The sequence below is a fragment of the Mesoplodon bidens genome (assembly GCF_964165515.1).
Source record: "Mesoplodon bidens genome assembly, chromosome: 13".
Classification (NCBI taxonomy): domain Eukaryota; kingdom Metazoa; phylum Chordata; class Mammalia; order Artiodactyla; family Ziphiidae; genus Mesoplodon; species Mesoplodon bidens.
The window spans coordinates 43,381,729-43,406,418 of record NC_138169.1 but is presented as its reverse complement, the minus strand read 5'-3'; the positions used below and the strand labels follow the sequence as shown (position 1 = coordinate 43,406,418).

General features: G+C 41.3%; 1 protein-coding gene and 1 long non-coding RNA gene across 2 annotated transcripts in view; both read left to right on the top strand.

Moving 5' to 3' along the window:
• The window catches only part of LOC308627332, a 336,433-nt gene that overhangs the window by 170,071 nt on the left and 141,672 nt on the right, over positions 1-24,690 (top strand). The gene's annotated exons all lie outside the window — the stretch shown is intronic.
• The window catches only part of CHST9 (carbohydrate sulfotransferase 9), a 243,896-nt gene that overhangs the window by 209,132 nt on the left and 10,074 nt on the right, over positions 1-24,690 (top strand). The window contains exon 4 of the mRNA XM_081253337.1: positions 11,682-11,719. Coding sequence (XP_081109463.1) covers positions 11,682-11,719 — 38 coding nt within the window. The remainder of the gene's footprint in view (positions 1-11,681; positions 11,720-24,690) is intronic.

The following is a 24,690-nucleotide window of genomic DNA, read 5'->3' as shown; positions in this document are numbered from 1 at the left end:
GACGCGCAGACTCAGCGGCCATGGCTCACGGGCCCAGCCGCTCCGCGGCATGTGGGATCTTCCCGGACCTGGGCACGAACCCACGTCCCCTGCATCGGCAAGCGGACTCTCAACCACTGCGCCACCAGGGAAGTCCAATAAAGGTGTCTTTCGTTATCTTAATAAGGTGACTTTTGGACCCCACCTAAGGGTGGAGGCTGGTTGCCAAGAGAACCAACCCTGTGATTAGAGGATTGGAACTTTCAATCCCACCCCTGACCTCCAGGGAGGGGAGAGGGGCTGGAGATTGACTTCAGTCACCAATGACCAATGATTTAATCAACCATGCCTATATACTGAAACCTCCAGAAAAACCCAAAGGGTTGGGGTTCAGAAGGCTTCCCGCTTGGTGAAGGAGTGGAGGTTTAGGGAGAATGGCACCCCCAGAGAGGACATGGGGGCTCTACGTGCCTCCCCCATACCTCGCCCTATGCATCTCTTCCATTGGCCGTTCCTGAGTTATATCTTTCTGTAACAAACCGGTGATCTAGTAAGTAAAATGTTTCTTGGAGTTGTGAGCCCCACTCTAGCAAATTAATCAAATGCAAGGAAAGGGTCATGGGGACCTCTGATCTATAGCCAGTAGGTCAGAAGCCCAGGGGACAAGCTGGACTTGCAGCTGGCATCTGAAGTGTGGTGTGTGTGTGTGCACGTGCACGGGTGTGTCGAGGGGCAGGGCTTTGTGTGCAGGCATCTAGGACTAAGCCCTTAGCCTGTAGGATCTGACTGTATCTCAAGGGAGGTAGGTGTCAGAAGTGAGTTAAATTTGTGGACAGCCAGTCAGTATCTGTGAAGAATTCGGTTAATTATTTAGTGTGTTAAAGGAAAAACACACCAACGGAATTGGTGTCAGAATCAAAGCCTTTGACTCAAATCTAGGACCAGAGAGAACTTAAGCTCTGAAACCAAACTTCTAACTTGCTAGTTCCTGATAGGGAATCCTGTTAATAGCTTAGAGACAGCATCTCTTGTTCACCACAGACGATGTAAAATCTGCATTCCATTACCTAAAGAGGTATCACTGAATATACATTAAAAAAAAACTGTTTCCCAAAGTTCTAATTTGGTCATTATTTCTCTGTATAGACTTTAAAAAGAGTCTTGCATTCTGTAGCTTCCCCGGGCATCTCTCTGCAGAAGGTTGCCTGATACTGACCTCTTTCCTGATCTCACTTACTGCCCTCCTCCAGGATGTCTTTCTGGTATTTTAAACCTAACAAATGTTGAAAGGAGCTAATCATTCCACCTCCACCATTACTCGCCAAATTTACTTCTTTAAACTGGCCCTATTTCCTTGTTTCCATCTTTGCATTAAGATCGTCTTCTCCCAAGCAACCAAGCTCAAGATCTTGATCATCTTTAGTTCCCTTCTTTCCACCACCTGCCCTGCCACCCCAGCCCCCATCTGAATGAAGTCCCATTCTACTCACACAGTGTATCTCTCATTCACCCACTTTATGCCATCTCCGTACCAGCACCTCTCATGCTCAAGCCATAGAGCTGTTAGATTCATCTTCTTCAAACACTGTCGATCACTCTCTGGCTCAAAAATGTTTTAGAGCTCCCTTACCAAATAAATGTCAAAATCTCTCCTAAAGTATTTAGGACTCTCCACGATACTGGTCCATGACACACATTTTGCCTTGCCTTTGATTACTCGCTAATATACAGACTTCACTGAAGTCAAGCAAAACTATTTACTACTCCTCGTACACACCCCATGCATTTCCTGGTTCTGCGCTTTTGCTCATGCTTTTCCTTTCAGGTGAAATATCTTTTCTCCAATCTATTTTTATTAATATAACTACCCAGATCAAATGCTGTCTCTTCCATGAAGCATCCTCGGGATCCCCCACCAAACACGACCTCTTTTTTATTTGTGCCACTTCTATGGAAATTTTCAATCTCCCTGATCTTTTCATGGCCAAAGAACTTAAACTATAAACAAACTTAGAGACCATCTGTACTTGCAGCATTGTCATTATGTAGTGAGCATAAAGCAAGGACTACAGGAGTGAAGTTATTTGCTAAATGTCATAGTGGCAAAGTCAAGATGAGAAAAGTGTGAAAGTGAACCCATCACCATTTCTACTATATCAAGATTTAAACACCTTTTGATCTGACTACCTATGCAGTTTACTAGTAAATCTCTTACAGCTCCATGACTTCATGTTGTTATTTTTGGGGGGTGCTCATCTTGCTTCCTTTACTTCTGTACTTCCAGAACACCAAGCATAATGTCCAGAATAGATGCTCATTAAAATATTGCTGTAGGATTAGATGAGTGAGTTTTGCTTGGGGATAATCTGAAAATTCTTTAACATGAAGACTATGGCTGTTGAGAGCTCATCGCTCTTTTCTTTACTTAACCAATATTTTTTGAGTGGTTCAAGTTACATGTGTAAGCTCATAAACTTTGAAAATTTAATTGAATCCCCAAATATGTTTATTGACAAGGAAAAGAAGTCAACATTAATGCATCTATCAATGAGCTGAATAAAACCCCTTTTGACTCTAGATTAACTCAAACTCAGATTATTTAACTGTTATTGAGCCATCCCTCAAACACTTTGTAAAATGAGCTAAGTAATAAAAAATCAGCAATTTTAATTTTTCAGCTCATAACCATAAAATGTATCCAGGTACTTTTCTGCCTTATTTTTGCCCAGGTGTGTGTGTATACACACATACACGTACACTCACATGATGCAACCCATACATACGCACACGCTCCACCTGCACCGCAGTTACCTTTCAAAAATGGATACTGCAGCTCCAGAGGCAAAGTCTCTGACAGTGGTGAAGAATTAAGTCATTCGTTATTATGACAATGATAGTTGCTATTAGTGTGGTCATTATTACTTAAAGTCCACATTTGGTGCCTGACTTTTTCTGCAGTAGAGTTATAAACAATGAATGCCAATTTTAGAAATATCAAGGAATCAAGGTAGTAGCTACAAATGACACTTAAAGGTCCCTCTTTCTAACTCACTCTCAGCGGGAGATAAAAAACTATTGAGAGCACTCTTTGAGACAAAGTCGTGAGATAACATGTCTCCACTATATTTATTAGTACATGGTCTTATTAGCCATCTGTCACAGAAATGGACTGACTTCAACCAACAGTTTACATCAAACTCATTTTCTGGACAAAGAAACTGAGGCTTGACAGAGAGTGAAGCATCAGCCCAGAGAGGGGATCATGAGCTCCTATAATTCACTTGGTCCCTAGGTTCCTACACCCCTCATCCTTTTCCTCCTCAGTGTTGCAGGGCATTGTTCCTTCACTTTGCACTCAGTTGGTTGAAGGTAGGCACCATAGGTTTGATTGATACATCAATTTGCATCTCAAGGCATCACTTGATAAAGACAGTGCCATGAAAGGCTACTCTCTCACAAGCCAATTTCCCCCTCTGGGCTGACTTTAGAAGCTCATTGATGTCACTTCCTTCCTCAGTCAGCAAGTGAATTTTCTTTAATTCTCAAGACCAGCTGTCCATGCTGTCAACAGAAAGTTATTAAAATTCCTTTAAAGTGAATAAAAATAGCCTAAAAGCAAATGTACTTGGAAACAGGAAAGAATCAGTATGCAAAGTCCACAAACCTCTGAGCAAAATAATGTTGATCCAACCAGAGATTTCAAGCATTGTATATTCAAGATGCTAGAAAAAATAATTAAAAGATGCTAAACCACATACTTCTTAATCTTTTATTAGCAATGGCTTATGCAGTTACCATTTATCCCCTAAATTCCATTCCTCTTTCTCAAATATGATTTGAATAAATTGAGGAATGACTTAGGTTTTCCTTAAGTGGGATTCCCTCCTCTTTTCTTGTCTCAGCCAGGGAACATTTACATCTCCATCAGGCTAAGACTATCCGTGAGCAAGAGAAAAAATTATCATTAGCTGCAATCATAACCACTAGAGCCACAAAATAATTATATATTTTAATTTATTAGGGTTTTAATAGCTCAAGGGAAGAGATCATTTTTCTCATATTTAAATTGCTGTATCTCACAGAAGTGGTCCATCTGGCTCGAGTGCCCATGATCCTCAACAGACTTTCTGACCTTAGGAACTGGAATCCAACCCTGTTACCTTCTAAATCAGCCCTTGCCTTACCCTTCAGTCCCCAGCATGGCTTCTACCTTGTTACCTGAGTTGTTCATGAACTGGTCCCTAAGTCCCTTCAAAACATGGATATGTTCCCTGCCACTTACATCACCTAAAATCACCTACCTCTTCCTTATTTGGACAGAAACCACAAATCCTGGACTCACTGTGACCTTTGGCCAGGGAAATTGTATCCGACCTGTCTGTCTTATCATCCCAAGACACAGCCCAAGTTTGTGTGTTGGGTTCCTACCCGTAACTGGGGCACTCAGGTGAAGTCTACCCCAGTACTGCTGCACCACCCAAGGCCCCTAATTCTGCAAACTCCACAATTCAATTAAACAGAAGCTTGAATCTTCACTGTAACTATGCTAAGAAGCCCTATTTTAGTAAATAGCAGTTTAGTGAAAGAAAATGGTGGAAATTTGAGTAAATTCAAACTAAAAGGACAATTAAAATATTGTTAACCTTCAGGAAAAGTATAAAAATGGTGTTTTGTAAGTTATCTAGAATTAATTCTCAGCCTTTCACTTCAATTTCCACAGTTTTGAACACTTATTATGTTTGTAATACGGAACTAGGCTACTACAGATGTTGTATAAAATAGGTGGGAAAGAGGACATTAGACATAATCACTATTACTTGGATACTTTAAAATCCTTGAAAATCCATTGGGAACTAATACAAAACTGGCTGCCATCACAAAACAAAGTATTTGGTATGGGCCAGAATTTATCAGTAGTCAACTTCAGGCCTTCATGTGTTCCATCTAGTGAGTTTTAACCACTGAACCTTTCCTTTCACTAGGGAGCAAGAGCCAGAAGCAGCCGCCCTTCAAATATGGGAACTGGTACAAGCTACCCCCAACCGATACTGTCAGTCATTCTGTAAATTTGTGCTGAACACTTAGAGTATGCCAGCACTGGGCCCTGGATACAACAATAAAAAAGATGGATCAACTATACTCCAACAAAAATCAATTTAATAGAACTACCATATGACCCAGCAATCCCACTACTGGGCATATACCCTGAGAAAACCATAATTCAAAAAGCGTCATGTACCACAGTGTTCATTGCAGCTCCATTTACAATAGCCAGGACATGGAAGCAACCTAAGTGTCCATTGACAGATGAATGGATGAAGAAGATGTGGCATATATATACAATGGAATATTACTCAGCCATAAAAAGAAACAAAATTGAGTTATTTGTAGTGAGGTGGATGGACCTAGAGTCTGTCATACAGAGTGAAGTAAGTCAGAAAGAGAAAAACAAATACCGTATGCTAACACATATATATGGAATCTAAAGAAAAAAAAAAGATTCTGAAGACTCTAGGGTCAGGACAGGAATAAAGACGCAGACATAAAGAATGGACTTGAGGACACAGGGAGGGGGAAGAGTAAGCTGGGACGAAGTGAGAGAGTGCCCTGGACATATATACACTACCAAATGTAAAATAGATAGCTAGTGGGAAGCAGCTGCATTGCACGGGGAGATCAGTTCTGTGCTCTTTGTGACCACCTAGAGGGGTGGGATAGGGAGGGTGGGAGGGAGACGCAAGAGGGAGGGGATATGGGGATATACGTATATACATATAGCTGATTCACTTTGTTATACAGCAGAAACTAACACAACATTGTAAAGCAATTATACTCCAATAAAGATGTTTAAAAAAATCAATTTTAAAAAATAAATAAAACATAGAAGAAGAAAATAGATTTTAAAAAAAGGTACAGATTCCTTTTTGTGCAGTGTTGAATTTATAGACACTTTATAAAACATCTTTAATAAATAACAAAAGTATAAGCAATTGTCATGATATTTTAATTTTTATTGATATTTTAAAGGGACCACATTCTTTAAGTGTTAGTAACCACTGCTATAAGATCTAGAAAATTAAACCTTTTCTTTAGTGCTCTTACACTTATAATAAAATCAGCCACCTCATAAAAATGGTTATTACTTTTTCTTGTTCTATTTTTAAACGTAGTTTCCTCATAAGAGATCTTGTCTTGTTAATAAAATGTTATTGCCAGAATTTTTACTTGAAAACTTTAAGGATTATGTACTGTAGTCTCAAATCAGAAAATAGCAAAATTTTAAAAAGACAAAATTAAAAAAAAAAAAAAAAAACAAGATAGGCAGGGTCCCTGACCTCAGGGAGCTCACACTATAGAAGAAGAAATGAGCAAATAAGCAAGCGAACATACAAACGAGAAAACAATCACAAGTTGTGGTAAGTGCTGGGAAAGAAAGAAACGAAGGGCTGAGATCAAGAATCACAAGAGGAGATGGGGTGACCAGAGAAGAGCCCCTACGGTCTTAATATTAAACTGAAACCTGAAAATTTGCAAGAGTTAGCCCTGTCAAATTGGAAAGACAGCAGCATGCACAAAGAACCAGAGGTCAAAAGGACCAGAAATTCACATAAGACCAAAGTGATTGGAGGGTGGAAAGGGAGAGGGAATGGAAATCAAGGCGAGGTTGGAAAGATGGGCAAGAAGCAGATGGGGCAAGGCAAATAGGATGTAGTAAGGAGTTTAGGGAGAGCAAGTGTGGAAGCAGGGACCAGCAAAAGGCTGATGTCACCATCCAGGGGAGAGCTGTTGATGGGCTGCAACAAGGCAGGGGCTATAAAGAGACGGCATGTCTTGTAGATAGATTCTGAAGACACTGAGTCCCTCCTGCCTATGGACTGCTCTGAAACCTCTCCCCTGCTCCCATCTTTGGCTCCCTTGAACTATTCCTGGTCCCTGAGCCTTTGCATAAGCAGTGTTTACAGTTCTGTGCTCTTTTGCAAGATAAAGACAGGGCCCTAGTTCACCAAATTGCCAGATCTGCCCTGTTACAGATCACCATATTGGTCCTCTTTCCCAAATTGTCATGCTCCTTCCTAAAATACCCTTTAATGGAGAGGAGGGGGGATGTGATATTCCAGAATCTGTCAGCTGTAGGATATCAAATTACCGTACGAAATACACAGAAATACAATGGGCGTATTTGCACTCCAAGAAAGAGGAAGAGATTTGTAACCTCACCTTCTTTTCCTTGTCTTAAGATTTCACATCTGGTATCTTCAAAACAGCTTGAGCATCACTACAGAATGGATAAGGCTAAAAGTACACTATAGTCCAGAAGTAGACAATGTCAGAAAAGCAGGGAACCAAGCCAGCAAGCTCTTTGGGAGTAGCCAGGGACCAGGCCTGTGTTGGTCACAGTTGAATCCCCAGAGCTTTGTATCCATATGTGACATATGGTAGCTGATCAGATATTTGTTGATTAAGTGACTAAATAAGCCAGATATGACGCTTTCCAATCTTTATTCCCCTTATCCATTTGTTACCAATTTCTCTCAAACATTTCTTCCATGTGCTCCTTTGATTTTCCTCTCTCTCTCTCTCTCTCTCTCTCTCTCTCTCTCTTCCTTCCCATTTCGACCTCCCTGGTCTAGGCCCCAATCCATCACCTAGTTTATCCACCCACCAAAGCCCCCTATGTATTCTCCAATTGCTCTCCCTACTCTGTCCACTGTATTCACCAGTTTAATTTTCCTTCATATTCCACCTCTGCTGCAGAAACCATCATTGCCCACAGATTGTCTACTGTTGCAAACATAAGGCAATTGACTTGTTTCCAGGTCACCCTGGGCAACAGTATTTCTCCCAAGACCCTCTCCTCTAGTCAGAGCTGTCATTCTCATGATGCCTTCCAAATTCCAGCCATTTCTGAAGATCTGATTCAAGTTCCACCTGCTCATTATTCCGATTCCTGCATCCCAAGGATAGGTCCTATCTCATCTTTTTTTTTTTAAGCTCTTGTATTCATCCTCTCTCTAAGAATTTGTTCAAACATGCCTATATCCAGAAGATATTCTTAAACTCCATTAATTAAAAGGCCAATAAAAAATCAATAAGAAGTGTGGTCCTTGGGACTTCCCTGGTGGTCCAGTGGTTAAGCATCCACCTTCCAATGCAGGGGACACAGGTTCCATCCCTGGTCGGGGAACTAAGATCCCGCATGCCGCAACTACTGAGCCCACATGCTCTAGAGCCCACACACCACAACTAGAGTGAAGCCCATGTGCCGCAACTCGAGAAGCCCGTGTGCCACAACAAAGAGCCCGCCTGCCACAATGAAAGATCCCACATGCCACAAAGAAGATCCTGCGTGCTGCAACTAAGACTCAAAGCAGCCAAATCAATCAATCAATAAATATTGTTTTAAAATGGGTGGTCTTTGGTTGTTTGTGAGATATTTCTGCATAAGCCAAAAGGGAGGATAAGAGTGGTTGTTGGCAATATTTTTCCCGGAAACTTATTTGTTCCCCAAGATCAGCCACACTGGTTGCTCTTCATTTGTGTTCTCACACGGTGTCATTCATAAAACTCTGTTAAAACACTTAAAATGCAGTGTTGCCACTTATCTCTACTTACCTCTCTCTCCCACTTGACCTTGACCTTGAGGGTGGGTGCCCTGCTGTGTGCGTCTTTGCACATCCAGCATTCAGGAGGTATCTGCCATCTTGAAGGGATCATATTTTTTTAGAATAAATATATTAGACATTGAACTCATACTTTCAGTTCATTAAGTTAGGGAAATGCCTGAACAGCTGATGAGTCTAGTTGTGAGGGACGAAAAATGGTCCAGAGGAGCTGGAATCTGAGAAATTTTTATTTCATGTGTTGAAATAAAATAGACTTGAAACTGCAGATTCTTGCAAATCTGTGCATGGCTGCAGAGGTCTCCTAGCCTCCTGCATTGTCCCATTTTGCTGTGTGTTGGCATTTTTCTGAGGAGCAGATTCGTAGCTGCTCTTGGGTCCTCTTCCTCCCCATCAATCCATCCTCCATCCCACCTCTCAAGTCATCTTTCCCAAAGCTTGTGTCTCACCTTCTTCCCACACCCCTTCCTTCCCACCTGCTGTGCTACGTATGCTTATACTATATAAGCCACTCAGAATGTCTCACAATTTACCCAAACACACCCTCTCCTTGCCTCTGAGACTTTACTCTTCCTGTCCCAACTCCCTGGAATGCCCTTCTCTCACCCTTTGCCTGCAAAATTCATACTTATTTAATCTTCACAAATCTGGAGAGGGGTAAATACTGTTAACTCTTTGTTATAGATGGCCAAACAGGACCAGAACGTTGAGTAGCTGGCCCTGAATCAAGCATCTAGTAAATGACAGAGCTGTAAATTAGATGCCAGGTTGTCACCTACTCCGTTTTCTAGACTCCAGTGGGCTGCTGCATGATTAGGTTATGATTATTTGATTGTTTGGGCTCTTATTTTTCACTTGAATTCCTTCAGATTTCCCTTGGTTCCTAAGGAAACAGAACTAAGACTTTGTGCTGCTGCTGCCCCTGACGTCACCTCCAGCCTATTCCCCAGGTAGCAACCAGCCCCGAGTGGTCCTCTGAAAATGCACGTCTGACCAAGGCATTCCAGTGCCCCTACTCACATCCTGGGCTACACCCCCGTAATAACTGACTTCCCTCTACTTTGGGGAAGATCATAAATCTCCCCCAAACGGTCTACATGACCATGGCTGTATGTTTCTTGACTCATTTCACACCACGCTGGCCTCCCCTTACTTTCCTCCGGCGATGCTGGCTTCCTTTCTGTGCTTTGGACCCGCTGGCTCTCTCCTTGCTGAATGTTCTTCCCCCTCTTCTTGGCCATACTGGTGATTTAATTCAAAAGGCAAGTTTTTTCCCCACAAACCATTAAACAGGCTTCTTTAAACACTCTGCATATTATCCGACAAGGGAAATCTAAATATTAAAATGTATCAAGAGGTCCGATTGGGCAGTACCGTTTTAAAAAATGAAGAAAATTGGTTCTTATTATCTAGAAACTCCAAGATTGGCCCCTGGTATTTCGGGACAGTGACTAGATTTAAGATCCCACTCAACAGAGCCATTCCATTCTCTGGACTCCTTATTCTTCTACTGCATCCCATGTAACACTTAACCTGGTACTGAACACTCAGTAAAATTTCAAGATATAATTATTATTAGTTGCTCAACTGACTGGTAAATATCACTTATTCATTACAAATCTTTTTTTGAAAACAGTTTTGACAGTTTCTTAAACAACTAAACATGCAACTACCATACAACCCAGCAATTGCACTCCTGGGTATTTATCCCAGTGAAATGAAAACTTATGTTCACATAAAAACCTGTACATACATATTGATAACAGCTTTATTCACAATAGCTAGAAACTAGCCAGATGTCCTTCAGCAGGTGAATGACTGAACAAACTTTGGTATATCCTTACCATGGAATACTACTCAGCAATAAAAAGGTAGAAATGCACAGGAATGCACATAGCAACCTGGATGACTCTCCAGAGAATTATGGTGAGTGAGAAAATCCTATCCCAAAAGGTTATAAAATGTATGATTCTATTTACACAACATTCTTGAAATGACAAAATGATAGCAATGGAGAACAGATTAGTGGTTGCCAGGAGTTAAGAAGAGGGTGGAGGCGGGAAGGCAATTGATGTGACTATAAAAGAGCAACGTGAGGGACCCTTGTGGTGATGGAAATGTTCTGTATCTCAACTATGTCAATGTCAATATCCTGGTTATGATATTATTGTACTATAGATCTTCCAGATGTTGCCGGTGTAAAGGGTACAGTGGATCTGTCTGTATTATTTCTTATAAATGCATATCACTACACAATCATCCTAATTAAAATTTTAAAAGGACACATTTAATAAAGTGTACGTATCACACCAAGATGTTCCCAAGCACGAAATAACTGCAGGGCCACAAAATGTCTTCTTTCCTCTCTTTCCTGATGGTTTGTTGGTTATTGATTATTCCTAAGGATTTTTTTCCTTGTATGTAAGACACGATATTGATCACTTTTAGGCTATTTTCGCAATGACTGAGGTTTATTATTTTAGAGTCTTTATTATTTATACCCCTGTGTTGCTTTTCATATGTTATGTTACTCTGATGTGTTTCTGTCCTGACCAAGATACCATTAATAGAACTGTTGGTTTGTACTTTAGTCTCTGCCAGTACCAAAACATAAGGACGTCTTTATCATCTTCATAGGTCAGAGAAAAGTAGCACCTCTGCCATCCACCACTTTAAATCTCCTGGCCTGGTCCTCAAGGTTCCTTGAGTTCAGTGTTAATATTATGCTTGAACAGGTTGTCATTGTTTGTAAACCTTCGACTTGACTGGCTGTGGTTCAAATTTTTCTTTGGTCCTTTCATCTCTTTACCATTTCTCTGCCAAAGTTTAATACATTCTCTGGTATCACCCTTCCCGGATTTCCACTCCATTTTCTGTTATCTTTGCCTAATGTGGTTTATTTCGGTTTTGACTTTTTTTTTATCCCAATTATTGGAGTGATTATAAATGTCCCTATTGTGATACACATTCTTGCTCGGAGAGTTCTTTTGGAGTTTTGAGTGAGAACAGAGCAAGACCAGTACAGTATTTTATTCCTTTTCATACTTTAATGTTGAATTTCTTTTTTGCTCTCTCTTTCAGTGACCAGAGAAAAAATCCAGGACCATATCACCAACCAGGTATTTCCTCACTTCTCGTAAACTGTAATGTAGAATTTTGCTTTAAATATTAATAATTATTTGTAAATATTTAGAAGGGGGGCATTGCTAGTTCTTGGGTATGAGCAATACACGTGTTATTGGTTCTGAGAACAAATAAACTGATCCTCTGTAAACAATCATACACTTTCCTTGTCTCCCTCACCTCATTCCTTCCCTCCTCAACATCCTCCCCAAGGGTGGGAAACAGTGAGAAGTGGGCTCTGCCAGTTCTGACATAAGCATCCCTCGGAGCGTATCATGATCTCTCTTTGATTCTATCATGGCTGCAAATAGATACTTTTATCTGCTTCTCCCTTAACTAAGGTGACTCTCCTCTGTGATTTTCCCAAGTTCTAATTCGCCCAGTCACTCCCTCCCAGACAAGTTAAGAGCTAAACCCTTAGCAGTGGAAACGTACAAGTTGATTTTCCATTCTGGTCTCTGATTTCTACCCACATTTAGCCAGTGTCTTCCTGCCTGCCTCACTAGTTCTTATCCATTCCTTTTTGATTAATTTTTCATATATACCAGTAGATGGAGTCATTCTGTACAACGGTTTAAGGGGTTTGAGACATGTAGCCACACATCCAAACCAAGTTCGGCCTGTCTTGCACCATCCCACCCTCTTCCCATGGGCCAGCTGAGCTGCAGTTTCTCCCAGTGCTGCCTGTGTCACTAGACCCAGGGAATTCAGACACTGGCCTATGGCAAAATATGCACAGCTTTCATTCACAGACCAGAATCTCCAAGTCTTTTGTTGTTGTTGTTCTCCTCTGGCATAAATTATAACTCACCCTTGCCAAGGTGAAGAATGGTGCGTCTACATTTATACCAGTCAAGGGTACATTTTTCAACATCTTCTCCTAATGGGCTTCAAAATAAATTCCAATTCTGGTCCTCATTGTCATTCCAACCGAAGTAAGTTCTAGCTCTACCTAATCTGTGCCAGATGCCCTGTAATTCATCGAGCTTAAAAAATGGTTCTTTCATTTGGCTAATACAATATATTGCAAATTCAGTAGGCAAAATTTAAGGCTTATCGGGTACCATTTTTCTTTTGAATAAATTGTAAATACTGTATTGACTCTTTGTAGCAGCCATCTTAATACTTGAAAATGCCACCCCTGTGCAACGTTGAAGTCAATTAGTCGTTTCAAATAGTTTATTTGCCTTTTGAACTTAGTCTCTTTAACATTGTATTTCAACTATTTGTATATACTCAAGTAGCTTGGTAAGGCTGAGCAACAGTTAACCAGTAATGTTTATTGCTACAATTTTTATTTATTTAAGTCACAGAGGGAATACCTTTCCTTATAAAGACAACTGTTTTCTTTATTAACTTAACAAGGTAAAGCAGTTGGTCAAGAAATAAAGACCACTTCTCTGGGGCAGATTTTCATTTCCTGTATTTTCCTTCTTTTTATCCTTGGCTAAACTAATAAAGTAGGTAGACACCAAAATAGAACACCAAATATTTACTTATAATCTTAAACCTTGATTTGGTGCCAGATAAAATCATAATGGTTTCCAGTCCCAGTAAGACAGCAAAATCCTTTGGACTTTAGCTTAAGAGGTAAGGGTCTTAAGTATATTAGTTATATAGTCATTCTCAGAATAGATAGTTGTATTGTTCAATCAGTGTCTGCCAGCTGTATTTCTAATTCTACAGTAGAATTTCTATTTTTTCTTCTTCTATGTAGGGAGGCATTCCCCACTCTCAAAAATGTGCCGGGAATACAACTCTACAAGGCATCTTCTAATTTATCTGAAATCTGACAAAGAGCCACAAAATGAAGTCCCTTCCTTTTTAATTTTTTTTAAATTAAGGTATAATTGACATATAACCTTATATTAGAATCAACATAATGATTCCATATTTCTGTACACTGTGAAATGATCTCCATAGTAAGTCTAGTTACCGTCTGTCACCATCCAAAGTTACAAAACATTTGTTTTCCTCGTGATGAGGACTTTTAAGATTTACTCTCTTAGTAACTTTCAAATATGCAATATGCTAAGATTGACTATAGTCACCACGCTGTCCATTACAGCCCCAGGACTTATTTGCTTTATCACTGGAAGTTTGTACCTCTTGATCTGCACTCCCCTTCTGCCACCCAAAGAATCTGGCTCTTGAAAAACATTTCTGTATACTCACTTTGGATAATCAATAGTGTTCTTTATCAGAAAGGCATGTAAAATAGAGCACTGGTGAGTGTTAATCTTGCCCCGAAATCCTTCCCACTAGGCACTATAGATTGTGTAATTAAATTGAAATTGAAAATCAAGTCCTTTTTTTTTTTCTTCCATTAAGCAAGCTAGGAGTTGCACGCCAATGTGAGAAATCAGAGCTGGAGCGGAGGGAGGGTTCTAGCCTACTGGCCAATATCCAGCGTGCATTTTTAGCCCACAGCTATTTTACCACACCTGAGCTCTGAGAACAAACAACTATTTGAGTTCTCTGGAGGGAACGCCGAATTCTTTCCTGTGTAATTCACTGGGGAGATTAGTATGCTATTTTAAAGTAACCTGTTAACGCAGTTTGTTTACGGGAAGAGGACAAAAATGAGCAGTGAACCGCTAGGCAGCTCATGTCCCAGAATGAGATGAATGCATGACCCATTTTTTTCAGCTGTCCCTTTGGCAGTTCATTGCTGCAACGATTTCCTCTCCGAAAAATGTGCCTTGTAGACATGAAGTCTCCTGTAGGTTTTTCTGAATAATTTTGACTACGATAGATTAAAGATAATACCTTAAAATACTACCAAAAATACCTTCAAAATCAAATTAGCATATTGTCAGTACGAGAATGGGAATACTGAATATAAAAACTTTTGACTTCAGTTCTGGAAACTGCCTTCTTACATAGTAGGCAATTGAAACCTGTAGTAAATGAATACCTCTGTTTATGCCTTTTGGGATAGTAGATCACTGGAACCCATAGCGAATTAATAGGGGCTTCCCTGGTGGCGCAGTGGTTGAGAGTCTGCCTGCCGATGCAGGGGACACGGGTTCGTGCCCCAGTCCGGGAAGATCCCCACGTGCCGCGGAGCGGCTGGGCCCGTGAGCCATGGTCGCTGAGCCTGCGCATCCGGAGCCTGTGCTTCGCAACAGGAGAGGCCACAACAGTGAGAGCCCCGCGTACTGCAAAAAAAAAAAAAAAAAAAAAAAAAAACATAGTGAATTAATAGTTTGTTTTTAAACAGCTAGTTGATGAAGAGGGATACCGAACCTGGGGCTCGGTTCCTCGTGGGAGGGATGTGCATGTTGCGGGGGGACATCCCCAGTTCTGGTGCTGGTGATGAGAAAGGCTCGCCTTCGCTGATTGGCCGGTTCAGAGAGGGCCAACGCCATTGGCGGCTGTTACAGCTTATGGATCTGTTTCCTGAGACTGCTGCAACAAACTCTCACCAACTGGATGCTCTCAAACACACTAATGTATTGTCTCTTGGTTCCGGAGGCTAGAAGTTCAAAACCAAGGTGTCGACAGTGCCAAGCTCTCCCTGAAACCTATGGAGACGGATCCTTCCTTGCCTCTTTGCTGGCTTCTGGTGGCGCCGGCAATCCTTGGGGTCCCTTGGCTTGTAGCTGCGTCTCTTCAGTCTCTGCCTCTGTCGTTGCGTGGCTGTCCTCCCTGTGTGCCTCTTCTCTTCTAATAAGGACAGCAGCCATATTGGCTTAGGGCCCACCCCCGTGACCTCGTCTTGATTACATCTGCAAAGACCCTGTTTCCAAACAAGGTCACACTCACAGGGACCAGGAATGAGGACTTCAACGTATCTGTGTGGGGGACACAATTCATCTCATACCAGACTGGAAACTTTAGAGTCATCCTCCGCTCCATATCTCCCTCTGACCAGCCAGCACTTGACATGCTCTCCCATAGCCCTGTCCAATCCAGCTCCTCTGCCACCACCCAGCCCTTGGCCTCTGTTCCCCCAGGCCCTCATCTCGTTTGCTCTATATGGTGGCTCCACACGGCTCTTCCACTGCTTCACCGCCATCCCATTCATCTTGCATTCTGTTCCACTTTACTTTCTGAAATACCAATCACCTGGCATCTCTCCTCTGCTGAAAAACAATAACTAAACAGAAATGCCTCCTGCATTTTTAGCAGTGATTATTAACGCTGCATGTGCATTATAATCACCCTGGAGCTTTGTTAGCACAGATCCTGAGACCCGCCCCCCCTCAATGTCACATGCACCCCCAAGAAATTCTGGGCCAGGGGTTGGGTTCAGACAGGGCCTCACTATTAGACCAGGCCAAGAGGGCTCATGTGCTTTCGAAGGCCTCAAGCATCACAGGCACAGAGAGACAAACACTTTTTTTTTTTTTAATTCATTTCTTTTTGGCTGTGTTGGGTCTTCGTTTCTGTGCGAGGGCTTTCTCTAGTTCCGGCTAGCGGGGGCCACTCTTCATCGCGGCACGTAGGCCTCTCACTGTCGTGGCCTCTCTTGTTGCGAAGCACGGGCTCCAGACGCTCAGGCTCAGCAGTTGTGGCTCAGAGGCCTAGCTGCTCGGGCGGCATGTGGGATCCTCCCAGACCAGGGCTTGAACCAGTGTCCCTTGCATTGGCAGACAGATTCTCAACGGCTGCGCCACCAGGGAAGCCCGACAAACACTTTTTTTTCCTCTCCAGCCTCATGTTATAAAGTTTGATGACCAATTGAGCACACACAAAATGTTGGAGAGGGATAGAGCAGCTGAATTGGACACTCTGGTCCTTTGGGGTGCTTGGGAAATGGGTGCAGTGGGCAGGTGTAATTCTGGGCAGTACTTAGAGCTGCCTGGCAATCCCAGGTCAGAAAAGTGAGACATGAGGTGAGGGAACCTGCCCTTCCCAGGAATCCTGTGAGCTTTACTGAATCATCCCATCCTTGACAGGGGCAGGTCCAGCCACTGCCCAGGAGTCCCCAGCTGTGTCTAGTTTCTAGCCTGTCCTCCTCCTGAAGGTCCATTGGGCCACTCAGGCCTCTGTGGCAGGGTGGCCCTCAGGAGACAGGGTTTCTTTAGCTTCTAGGCCCAGAGCACTCCCTTGAGACAGGCTGCAGACCAGAGGTGGAAACACGGACGGGGTCTTTGTATCACTTACTTTAAAACTTCTGAATATTTAGACATACAGTGTGTGGGCTTCCATTCATCCTCCTGCTCTAGGCCCTGTAAATGTTGAGGATGATCCTGATCAGACATCTACAACTTAAAAACTTAACATGTGATTCCAATAAGAAGCCAAGATGGAACCCACTCACCTCTTGTCTATAGGATAAAATTCAAACCTGTGAGTACAAAATCCAAAGCCCTATGATCTCCTTTGGAGAGCATGCACCCCGCCTCCCTAGACTTATTTCCCATTCTGCTCCTTTATGTAAAACTACTGTGTCCTATTTAAAACTCTTCTATCAACATACTCACCCCTTTCTCTGCAGGTACAAAATTTACTCATATTCCAAGACCTCACTCCAATATCACCTCTTCCATGAAGCTTTCCTCATCACAGAGCTAAGAGTAATCTCTCCTTCTTCCGTGCACCTATATTATTTTTCCTGCCCCTTTGCTATAGACCCTTGCATTTTCTACTCTATATTCTAATTATTGACATTCCTATGTGATTTTGTAACTAGATAGTATTGTCCCAAAGGGAAGATACCACGTTTGGCTCATTTCTGATTTCACTGTTAGACCTTGCACATCATAGGCATCCAACCAATTCCTGGTCCCTTGTAAATTCTTCCACTCACTAAATTATTATCCTAGAAACCAGAGGAACTGCTGGTTGCAGGCAGGCTGCTCCCTGTACCCCGGACCGCTCACACCTGGTGTGCCATTGACTCTTATAAGGCAGGAACTAGGTGTTGTCCTTTGCCCTCCCAAGTGAGGAGTCTAAACCAGAAACAGAAGACCCAGCTAAGGCTGCACGTGGTCTCTATGAATAATGGTCACACAGCTGGGGAATGAAAGAATCAAAGGGCAGGGGGACCCACACCTTTATTTCACCCTTATGTCCACATACCATAACTGCCTGTAGAGTGCTGAACCATTTGCTTGGGTCAAGACTTGGCACCTGATTTTTTTTTTCTCGAATGTAAACATGGAAATGTCATTCACTGCTGCCTTTTCAGTGTAGCGTGAACTTTACAACTTCTAAATTTAAAGTGGGATTGCATTACCTTGCACTATTCTTATCAAAATGACAATGCACTCAGGGAGACAACTTTGACCTAAAGAGAGTTTCTCTTGGCAGGTTCAGCATAAATAGAGCTAGTAAAAATCCCATCCCCCTCATTCTCTTTTAAGATTACCTTCTAGAATTGGGAGTTGTGCTTTTAAAAAGCTACCCCATTTATGAGTCTTTTTAAAATACTTGAAAGCAAGACTGAAATGATCCAGAAGTGGTGGCACTAATGGTGGTTAACAAAGAAGGATTTGTAAAAGATGGGCTTTATTAAAGGTCCGAAGGCTTCATAACTAGAAGATACTCAGGTCTAAGTGTCAAAGGGCTGGCACTCGCCTCTTTATTCGGAAGCCAAGAAAGTTAAAACGTTGTGTAAGGATCTCTATGGAAAAAGACAATAGACAGTAGTCTCTGGAAATATATTGTCATGACAAAGGGAGGGAGGAGAAGACAGCCCTCAGGTGTTTTAAAAGCGTGAACACCAAGAGGAAAATAATGGTTTATTAGCCTCACTGCAAGAGCTGTTAGCAATCAAATATGCAGATAATTCTCACTTAAGCATTCCCACTCAAGATCATTCCCACTCAGAATGCTTCTGAATAATTGTGGCCAAGAGTTTTGCTAGTCATGTAATGCACCATCTCATTTATTTGTCACAGCAACCCCAAGAGGATGCGTATTTTAACCTCCTTTCTATACAGGTGGAAACTCAAGCTTGAAAGATTTAGTAATTTTTCAGGTCCTGCCATGCTTAGCACTAAATTAATAATAATAATAGTTAGCATTATTGTTGTTTAATAAACTTTCTGTGTGTAGGCATTATGATAAGTTTTACATAAAATTATCTCATATAAACCTCACAGCAGTAACCTTGGGAGGCAAGTACAAATCAAGGGAGTCAATGTTAATGAGGTTAAATGCCTTGCCCCAGATCACACACCAGGATGGAAGCAGGCAATCCAACCCTACCGTGTAAGCGCCAGCCACTGTTCCCTGCTGCTTTAAATACCTTTATTTAAAGGCACACAGATGATGAGTGGCAGAGGTGGAATCTGAATCTAGGTGGATGGATCTCATTCTGAAATCCTTTCTCTTCACTATTATGCTGTCCTACTACTTGTTCTGGAAGTTTTTCTATTAATTAAATGATCCCACTTATGACCACCCTAACCAGTACTCCAATCTTAACACCAGCACTGAAGCAATTGGTTGTGAGAGTCTAGAAAACAGATATTTATGATGTGGTAGGTCTTTTTTAAAAAACATTTTAACTATCAAGATAGCATGCACTGGGCTTCCCTGGTGGCGCAGTGGTTGAGAGTCCGCCTGCTGATGCAGGGGACACGGGTTTGTGCCCCGGTCTGGGAAGATCCTACATGGCGCGGAGCGGCTGGGCCCGTGAGCCATGGCCGCTGAGCCTGTGCGTCCGGAGCCTGTGCTCCGCAGCAGGAGAGGCCACAACAGTGAGAGGCCCGCGTACCGCAAAAAAAAAGATAGCATGTACTTACTCTGGGGTTCCTGATGAGCATTAAATTACTTTTTTAATTAAGTGAAAAATCAAATGAATCTGGTCTAAGAGAAAAACTATTTGTCACCTGAAAAGAGATTAAAAACTAAAAAAAAAAGTAAACATTAGGATAATCTCTTTTGCCCACTGGCAAGTTAATTCAGCAGAGCCCAGACCAAATTATTATGGACATAAAACAAGAATTGAAGTAGAAACCTTTATTCTCACCCACTATAAAATCTTTTCTTGTTCTTCTGTTTTCCAGAAAAGCACTTACTTCTAAAAACTCTTTCATAAGTTCTTCACTATTAGTAATAAGGTGTCACTGTATATGTACTCATGTGAGAAAATATAGGATTCTAAAACGATTGAAAATGTAGCATCTATTAGAAAGAATAAAAATAAAGAATTTACCATCTAAAGTAAATGAATCGCACCACCTAAGATGTTATCACCAACAGGCCAGGGAAATCTATTCCACAGATGATTTCTAGTCAGTCTGTTTCTCTTCTTTTTCCTCCTCTCTTTTGAGATTTCTAATCACACCCCTTCCTACTTGCTAGCATCTGTACCTGAAGATGAGTATAACTGCGTAACTGCAGTTTTTCAGCTCAACAGATGTTATGAGCAAAATGGTCAGCACCATCATTTGGGATTTCTCCTCAATACATAGCAACTCAGTATCCACTTTCTACAAGCCAGGAACCCAGTTAGTAGAGACCTGTCAACATTCGGTAACTCAAACACCTCTTCCCTATAGAAAATATTTCTTTCACTTCTTGGGTTAAAGCTATGATCACACTGGTACAAAGAGCCCATTTGTCATCACGATTGAATACACATTCTAAAATACAGTATTTTTTAAAATCTACCTTTAAACTATTTTACCCATGTTATTCTTTCTTCTCATGATAAAGAACTGAATGAAGGACTCAAGTGAAAACTTGATCTCTTCTGGAATTGTGTGAAAGAGGCACAAGGGTAGTCATCATTTTGAATAAAAGTTGTTTGTGGACATAAAAAAATGTGTTTTGAGAAGTAGTGATCAAGCAAAATGGAACATACTACATGGTTTTGTTTATATAAAATTCCAAAAAATGTAAACAACCTATAGTGACAAAAAACATAAGTGGTTGCCTTATCTGGCTGGGGGCAAAAGAAAGGATGGATTGCAAAGGTCCACAAGGAAAATGTTTGTTGTGATGGAAATTTTCTGTATCTTTATTTTGACAGTAGTTTCACAGGTGTGCACATTTGTCATAATTCATCAAAATGTATACTTTAAATTCAGTTTATTGTATATAAATTATACCTTAATAAAGTTGATTTTAAAAAGAAAAAAAAGAAATAGTGATCAAGGGATCAGAAATATTTTTATAGTGTATATAGATCATTGCTTAAGTTGAGCTCTATTCCCTATAATGATGCTAAAATGGCTATTTCCTTTGTATTTATAAATTGTAATCCTTTTTCATTTTCATCAGTTTGAATTTCACTATTTCCAACATTAGGCCACAATAAATATTTCTAAAAGCCCCAAAAGAAAAAAAATAACAAGTAGTGGTCATTAATACAAGGCCAATTCTGTAGAATCCATGCTATATAAATGGTTTTGGCCCCTCAGGGCAGATCCCATGGGCATCCCTGATATTGTGTGTAGACTTTTGTGTGTATCTGAATTTGGCTGAGGAAACAGTCCTCATCAGAATTTCAAGAGTGAAAGAAAGTGTCCTGGAGAGTTTTTCTACCTCTCACTGGAGAAAGAAAGTGATCAAACCTATCTCTTTGTGCATAAATTAAAACCAATTTTATTGAAACTTTCTTTTGAAAAGTTTTTTAGCACTTATCAGAGAACAAATTTCTGGGAAGAAAAAGATGCACAGACAAGTAGTGAAAATTCAGAGTACCAATAAGGATCCCACTGAAAGCTACCTTGCTTTATTTTCCTTAATGTGGAAAAAGTTATTATCCATGGAAGTCTTATGTTATATTCTGTGGTCGATCATCAAACAAGGGTGGAATAAACAAGATTATTCACTGTTTCATCACTGGTATGTGCCTTGCTCAAAATGTATTAAAAGGAAATATTTCGGTCATACTATTACTGGATAATTCAATTAGGCCAATGTTCTGTGGATGCGGAATAATGTAATTTACTATGTTGACTAATTAGCCAATCAGATTTCTCTCATTTTCTAAGGCAATGGATTGACTAAAATGTGACCATAAACAAAATAGATTTTATTAGGCATAATCTGCTTTGTAAACAAATGAAATTAATTCTTTGCCTGACCTAAAGCTTTGAAAATGAAAGACCAAAATTGAACACATGCTTCCAATTTTGGTTCTGTTACTAAGATGACACAGAATATAAAAGTTACAATTTAACTTCCCCTCAAGTATTTCATACTTGAGACTAAATGACTCTTAGAAATATGTTCATCAACAGATGGGAGCCACTTATGGCCTCATAAACTCCAAAGCAAGTGAAATTATCTCAGCAAAATAGAAAGATTACAAGAAAGCCTCATCTGCTTATCTCAGAGATGATTCATGCATCGCATATTGGCTCAATGGTGCAATGAATATTGACAGATAATCACCCTTCTTCATACAAGAGAAATCCTGAAAAAACGAATGCTCAGGATGCATGTTTGTCATCAATCAGTAAGCAATTTCCACACATACCCTGTGTTTTTCCTTTTTACTGCTTCTCCACTGATACCAACCACCAGCCTCTCTCCAGGCTACTCTGTTTCCACTCTTAACAGCCCCCAGTCCGTTCTCCACTTGGCCAGCAGAGTGAGCTTTATAAAATGTGCTTCACATCATGTTATCCACCGTATAAAACTTCCAGTGGCTCACATTACACCTCTGATAAAAGCCTACATTTTCCCATGACCTAAATCCTAAATCTTACATTCTCCATGACCTGGTATTCCTACAGCACGTGGTCCTGCCCTCCTCTTTGATTTCATCTTGAGTCCCTGGACCCTTTGCACTTACACGACAACCATCTGCCCTCTGTCCCTCCACTTGACCAGGCTCATTCCCCTTTGAGGGCCCTTTGCCCTCGTTGCCCCAGCCTGCAACACTCTGCTCCCAGAACAGGGGCTTCTTCTTGTCATTCAGGTCTCTGCTCAACTAGCTTCTCCCAAATAGATCTTCCCTAGACACCTAGTTCGTGTGGTCTCCCCACTCTCCACCTGCCACTCACGCTCTGCCACATCGCTGTGTTTTAGTGTTTGCATCACACGTATCATCATCAAAATTTTTGTTCATGTATCTGTTTGTTATCTATCTTCACCCACAGGAAGGTAAGTACCATGAGAACAGGACCCTTGTCAGAGTCGTTTGCCCCTCTGGCCCCAATGCCATTAAACAGGGCACATATTAGATGCTCATAATAAATACCCATCAAATGAACGCATCGCTTGATCCTGCTAGCAGGCTATGACAATAGTCTGGGTGTGAAAAAAAAAATGTGTCTAAGTGATACATTGATAGTGGGAATGAACAGTTTAAAGAAAAAATGAATAGAGCTTGGTGTCTGAGTATGAGAAGCGAATTAACAATCTGAGACAAAGATTAATGCAAGGTCCCCAAGGTTACTGCAGGAAGGTGATACTCTTGGTAGAAATGTAAAAGTTGTGGTTAAAAGCTACATGACAGGAATTGTGTATTTGTTCCATTTATTTTTCACAACTCCATAAAGTCAGCATCATTATCTCTCATTTATACATGGGAGGCTGAGTCAACTACCCCAAGCTGATTTGTTAGATATCTTATTCCAGTGAGTGAGGTTGATTTGGCAGAAAGTACTAACTTAAGGTCAGTTGAAAGTTGCAAGTAAAGCATGAATAAGAGTAAAAATTTACTAAGTCTGGTCTCCCTCCCATTTCACAAGTTGTTGAGCTGAAATGAGTGTGAAATGTGTGTCTCACAACCTACCTTGGCACTCAGGCGTTCTTTTGCAAATTGGTCTGGGCACCTGTAGACCACCACGATTGTCTTCCTCGTTCTGTAACCATGCGGGGCTGGGGGCTGGAAATACCTTGAAGAAGACACCCAACAGGAAAGTGACTGGATGGAGGTAAGAGATGAGATCAGTAGAACAGAATGATACCAGTTACCTTGGAGACAACCACCTGGAGGGTGATAGGACCCCAGAGAAATTAACCAGGATGCAATACACAAAACTTTTTGGTTTCTGTCTTTTGGGCCAACCATCTGATAAGTTACTAACCTAGAACATGGAAACTAGACTTTGCTGAAAATGAGTTCTATACTAGGGTCTGGAGGAGACACAGTCCTGATGATGAATCTGGGGTGGTAGAAGATGCTGCGACTCAGCACTCAGGGGTCCTATTACTCACAGCAAGAAATGGACATTTTTTTCCTCAGCATATAAATCCCCATGGAGATGGAGTCATAGAGCTAGTGTCTTATTGATAAAAAGCCATGGGGACCAGATTCACTGGTCACTGGGAGTTTATCAGGGATTGAAAGATACCTTCAACTTCCCTCATTTCATCCCTGATCCAGACACACAGCTCAGAAGTACCCACATATTATGTGTTTTCCCAGATTTGCAGCCACTGAAATACCAAGATGTAAAATAAGTTCTCTTGAAAAGGCCACCAGAGATGGAGTGAAGACATCATCACTCCATAACCACCAAGTCTGGATAGATGTTTCTAACAGGAGTGTAGAAGCAGGAGAGGAAATAAAGATGCCGTGAAAATAAGGAGCTTTGTTCTGAGGCATAAAAGCTGAGTTGATGATCACAATTTCTGTGTGGTTTATGCAACATAACAGGAAACCCAAAGTCCAGGCAGCACTAGCTCAAATCATGGTTTTCTAGAAACAAGAGCCCAGTACCCCCTCGGCCATGCTGATTATTTGGGACTGTCCAATAGAGCATCTGTTCTTGGTACCCAACATATGTAGTTTAAATTGCAGAAGAGAAGCAACCAAAGGTTTGGCAATGTCCACTGCACACTCTAGAGTTGACTTCAGCACATGTGGCCATCTCAAGGTAGCTCGGTACAAAGGATAGTATCCAAGTGGACCAAAGGGCAAGGGAACACTCTTCTAATTACAGATGTGATGGCACTGAGAGCCCTGTAGAGTAAACATGTGCCATATGGTAAGAAACACAAGCTTTGGAGCCAGACAAACCTGAATTGTAATCCCAGCTCTAGGAGTTGCCAGTCGTAAGACACCAAGTAAGTTTAATGGAAATGTGATTGTAACCACCTGACAGAG